This window comes from Octodon degus, unplaced genomic scaffold, assembly GCF_000260255.1.
Source record: "Octodon degus isolate 3935 unplaced genomic scaffold, OctDeg1.0 scaffold00001, whole genome shotgun sequence".
NCBI lineage: Eukaryota > Metazoa > Chordata > Mammalia > Rodentia > Octodontidae > Octodon > Octodon degus.
The window spans coordinates 28,429,249-28,434,967 of NW_004524577.1; the positions used below are offsets into that span (position 1 = coordinate 28,429,249).

At 37.4% G+C, this 5,719-nt stretch overlaps 1 protein-coding gene across 1 annotated transcript in view; it reads right to left on the reverse strand.

Moving 5' to 3' along the window:
* Shisal2b (shisa like 2B) overlaps positions 1-5,719 on the reverse strand; it is a 23,293-nt gene that overhangs the window by 13,077 nt on the left and 4,497 nt on the right. Inside the window, exon 2 of the mRNA XM_023702035.1 lies at positions 4,676-4,833. Coding sequence (XP_023557803.1) covers positions 4,676-4,833 — 158 coding nt within the window. The remainder of the gene's footprint in view (positions 1-4,675; positions 4,834-5,719) is intronic.

Consider the following 5,719-nt stretch of genomic DNA (forward strand, 5'->3'; position numbering starts at 1 on the left):
TGCTATTTACATTCATATCGTCTGCCTTTACAAAGTAGAGTATGATTCCTATATAACTGTCTTATTTGATTTGTGACAAGCAGCTCTTAATATCTGCTCCTCTGATTTTTATCAAAACCTCTGGATCTAAGAACCTCTCTCTGCCCTTTCCTCATGAGCTCCACAATGCCAGTGCATCAATGGATATTGAAAGCCATGGGATAAACATGCTTCCTGGAGCAGAGCTTTCAGACATGGGAGCCAGAAGATGTCATTATCTGAGTATAGCGAGCCACTACATGGAGCAGTCTAATTGAACATCCCACAAATTTTAAAAACAAAGTGAGAAATTACCAATTATTTCAGTTGATGAGGTAGGTCTTCTTACTCTATCCCTTAAAATTCTGAGATATGAAGTCATTTCTGATATGTCGTTAAAGATATGGCAATGTCTCAGAAACAGAAATCTAAGACACCCATCCCTCTATTAGCCACTAATTCTTCTCAGCCTATGAAATGATCCCCCTGGTCCCCAGCACCAATGCCCTGCACACAGCCATCTTTTGCTCAGGAACTGAATGTCCTAACCCAAGGCAATCTTCGAGCCATGATATTCTTGCAAACATTGACATTTGAAACATGTGTAATGCAAAACAACAACAACAACAAAAATACCCCATAACTGCTTAGCAATAGATGTTCTGCACAATGAGTCCTGGCTGGCGAGGGGGGACGCTTTCTGCTGAAAGTCAACAGATACTACCTGCTTTATTCAAGACCAACTCAAAATGTATAAAGCTTTACATTGCATACCTTGAAAATGTAGGAGAATAAACATTCCCAGGAAAAACCTTGACAAAATGATCTAAGATTAGACTATTTTAGACTTCAAAAATTATCATTTGTATATATAAAAAAAGTCCAATGCTCTAAGCTGCTTTTAATATGTGCACAAGAATACATCTCCATTTAAGCTTTTCAGAGTAAATACATCTCTTTTTAGGGTTTGTCCTGTAACAAAGACAGTTTCAATTATTTAAAAATATCTGAAATAATGAGAAGTTGATCCATAATAAAGGATAGTTTTTTGGGGGGAAACCCCTAGCTGATGAAATCAATATTCCTCTGATGTACTGTTTATTTGTCTGATTTACTATATAAATATTTTATGATGTTTCTAACCTTTAAGGCATTCCTTAAATGCACAAAAGTCTCAGATTTGTTTTCTAAATAACTAAATGTTGGCTTCTTTTGCTTGGCAGGAGAAACAGTAGCATGAAACACGCACATTTAAAAGAGGGTGCAGCAATGTTTAATTATCATTTCAAAGGGTTGCTTCAAATACAAAACCATTTCCTGTTCCTAATCCAGTGACATTTGTCACCTGTTTTGTTTTGGGCTTTCCATTCGCTACATTTGATTTACTAAAATCAACCCAAGGGACTAAAATCACCTTATTCGGTAACAGGAAGGCTCTGATCCTATAAAACCTGTCTTGCCAACAGCAAATACTCAGGAAGGGTACACTGAATTCACATAGAACATTTTTGAGCTAGGAAGAGTGGTTCATTGCAAGAAACCAGTATTTAACTTTATAGGAAGTGCACCAGCAGACCGCCTTCACTAAACAGCAGTAAGACTGTAAGATTTGAATCAACAAGCTCAATAATTTAGTTGCTAGGTTCTCCGAGTCAAAGTGAAATAAAATTTTAGAGCAGCCCTTGAGCTAAATCAGGAAAAGTAACCAATTCTGACTTAGCACAGTGTTTTGTATGGAAGAGGCACTCAGTGAGTGGCTGATGACCCTAATGGTGGCAATGCTGTGTCAGTGTTTCTCAAAATATGCTCCTTGGAATACCTACAAAAGGAATGCAGTGCTGATCCATTCAGTTCATTCAAGAAATGATGATTAAATGTAGACACAGGGGTTATAGCAGTGAGCAGGTAAAACAAAATTTCCTCCTTTCTTGTTTTTGGTTGGGTGGAGAAAGTTGCAGACTACGAAAATAAACTATAATATCAATGGTAAATGTCTCAGGGTAAGATAAATCAGGAAAGGGCAAAGGAAGTTAAAAATGCAGGTGAGATGTTCAGAGAACTTTTCCCGAGAAGGAGACTTTTTTTTTTTTCTTTTTTTCCGTGGTACCGGGGATTGAGCTTACACTTGCCAGGCAGGCGCTTATTCTACTCAGCTATGTCCCCAGCCCTAAGAGGACTTTTGAGTAAGTAGACTCAAAGGTGAAAATTATGTAGATATCTGACAGCATATGCAAAGGCCCTGGCTGAGTTTCAAGGAATAGCACAAGGCCAGTTGGCTTGGCAAAAGGAGGTAAGAAAAATAAAGGTCTAGAAGGATGACCACAAAAGTCCTTGTAGTCATAGTAAACAGTAAAGAATATTATCTACTGAGAGAAATGGGGAAAGACTGGGGTTTTGAGCAGAAGAGTGACCTAACTTAGGTTTTTAACAGTCTCAGTCTGGCTGCTTTATTGCAAGTATGCAGCACACAAGCAAACAAGGGAAAAAGCAGGAAGAGGAGCTACTTACTTAAAAAGGTAAGCTTTGAAATTTGTGTTGTTTCTTTTTTTCTTTTAAATTATGTATTTGGCACAGGGTGTCACTATGCAGCTCGAACTCATAGTGATCCTCCTGTTTTGAGCCTCCCCAGCCCTGGGATTACAGGTGTGCACCATCACATCCCAGGCTTGTTTGCCATCTCAGCACACCCCGGGGTGGGGCCAGCATGGCATGCAGGACCAGGGGATCGAACTCTGGTCCCTGCACTTGCCAAAGCAGATGCTTAGTCCTCTGAATTATCTCACCGGCCCTTGGAATTTGTGTATGTTTTTAACCAGGTCCTTGAGTGATTCTTAGATACAGTGAAACTTAATATCTACAACTTGAAATTCCCTAAGCAATAGAGACCCCCCCAAAAAAATAAGATTTTGTGACCACATTATTTGCTAACCACTAATATATCACTTTGTTTAGTTATGAACAAACTGGATCTAAATCATTTGATACTTAATACCCTACTGATTTGGCCATGCAATCTTGAAGGAAGAAACTTCCAGAGGGATCTTGAACCTCTGCTCTGTGACATACGACACCCTCTGAGAGAGGATGCATCTGCCAAGAAGTAGACTAGAGTCATATAATCCCACAGTGGTGATGTACTATTAGGTTTCAGTGTGAGTGTCTCACAAGCACATCAAGGTTCAGCATTCAGCTAAACTACAGGAAGAGATTTTTCTCAATTTTTTAAAAAAAATTTCTTTTTAAATGAATGCAATTAAGAACTTGTGCCTAATCCTATATAGATTCTAAGTTTATATAGTATATGATTTATTCTAAACATATACATGTAATAATGATCAGTACTTTTAATATACTAAAAATACATTTTCAATTTTTTCACAATTCCTTCTGAGTGAGAATTAACAAAGCATTTGTTGTTTTATTTATTATTTTTTATTTTACAGAGGAAAAACAAAAAAACTAGAACAAATAAGAACAAAGACAGAAACAAAGCAATACAAGACAGTATAAATGGTGTAGAATTTCAGAACAAAAATGGAATATTAAAATGGCTGCTATATTGGGTATTATTTCTCTCAAATTTAAAAACTAGCATTTGTATAGTACTCTATAACCAAGAGAATAATAAAACTCACTTTTACAACATGCTACATGAATTTTTTTTACTTTATAGTCATACTACATGCACATATACACCCCTATATGTTAACTACTTTGCCATCTATTAAATAACAGAGATAAACGAACCTGTTCCTTTTTTTTTTTTCTTTTAATATTTGGTACAGAGTCTCACTATGCAGCTTGGACTCCTAGTGATCTTCCTGTTTTCAGCCTCCCCAGCTCTGGGATTACAACTGTGTGCCACCACACAGGGTCTCTGTTCCATTTATTATTCTTATTTTTATATATGCTTTTGAATTATTTTATGTGGCCTTTCCAAATCTTGCACACAAAGGGCCAGCCAAATAGCTCAGTGGATTAAAGTGCCTGCAAGCATGTGCAGGGGTCAGGGGTTTGATCCCCGGGCCTGCTATGCCGGCCCTGTCCCCGGGGTGCACTGAGATGGCAATTGAGACTAGGTGTGGTGGCGCGCACCTGCAATCCCAGCTCTTGGGAGGCTGTAAACAGGTGGGTCACTATGAGTTTGATCTAGTAGTGAGACACTGAACACCTTGTAGGCCCTTCCCTAAGATACAAAAAAAAAAAAAAAAAAAAAAGATCCTGAACACAGTAGGCATATAGTTAAACTCTTAACTGATCACACACAAACCAATCTAGAGCAAAGAAGCACCAGCAATGCGTCATCAGGTATTTTGTTCTTACATTTTATTTAAACTTCTTTGATTCATCCAGAACCAAAACTTAAAATTTCAAGAGGATAAACCTTAGTAAGTGAAAAGGACATAAATATATTAAAGTGGACTTACTGGACCAACAATTGACTTTTCAGGAGGACATTAGCCTCTGGCTGCTATTTTTCCTTGAGCACAGTTTCTCAAGGTTTTTGATCCTGAAGACCCTGTTCAGTGTGAATTTTTACAGACATACAAGGTAAACTGCATTTTTAAAGAGCATTCATTGTTAATAGTTGCCGAGGTACAGGCTGTTATTTTGATTGAGTACAGATAACTGATTATAAATAATGGATACTGATTACCTTCTTGAGAGGAAGAAGGCTCGAGGTGTTGAAGTTTAAGGCCAGTGTCTAATCTCTGAGGCTTTGTGTACAGAAATAAATAGCAGAGGACGCAGACGCTGATGACAAAGGCAAGTAAAACAAGGGCAGCAATTCCCAGCCCGATCAGAGCGCCAATGCTGAGGAACAGAAAACACATGGATTGGCTTGCATACAAAGGAGAAGGGGTAAAAACATTAATTCTTCTCAAATATTCATAACCAAGTTATATTTTAGCATAAACAATGAATGAAATCTGTAGCTTGCTTTTTCTCTACCACCAAACTCTTACTTTTTTTTCTATAGGGTTTTGAGATTCTTCGAAAGTTATACGTTAATATGAATAAGGAAGACCGTACAAATTCATTATATATATAAAAAAAAATTCACAAGATTCTCTAGGCAGTTCAAAACTATCTCAATCTAATATATTTGTTATTATTATGTTTTAGAAGGAAAGATCATGATTTTTAAAAAGATTTTGCTTCTATGAAAGCTGTAAAGCAAATGTTTATTTAAAAATACAATTTTTTTGGAGACATATATAGGAGATGCTATTTATTGTTACACAAAATTACAAGTACTAAAAAAGAGAAGGTTTGAACTAAAGGAAAACAACACTTAGAAAATATATGTGAAGGGGGCCTGCCCCTTAGCTCAGTTCTTTAAGTGGCTGCTTCAGCAAAGCAGTCAGGCTCAGGTTGCTGTGGTTTGATCCCCACAACTCAAGCCAGCCAAACCTGCCCTGAAGGCATTCGGAGCAAAAAAAAGAAGAAGAAGGAGAAGGAGAAGGAGAAGGAGAAGGAGAAGAAAAGAAAATATATGTGAAGTCCAAATTCAATCTAAACTTTTACTTTTGAGAAGGGTATCACACCAAAGACTTCTAGCCTTAAGGAAGCAACTCATACTTTTCTCTAAAATTAAGGTGTCAACATGGCTGCACTGACAAAGGTTCTACAATCTGAGGTACAGGATCTCAAGATAAATCCTGAGGGCATTTCACTGACCTTCTCAGACCAAAAAGCT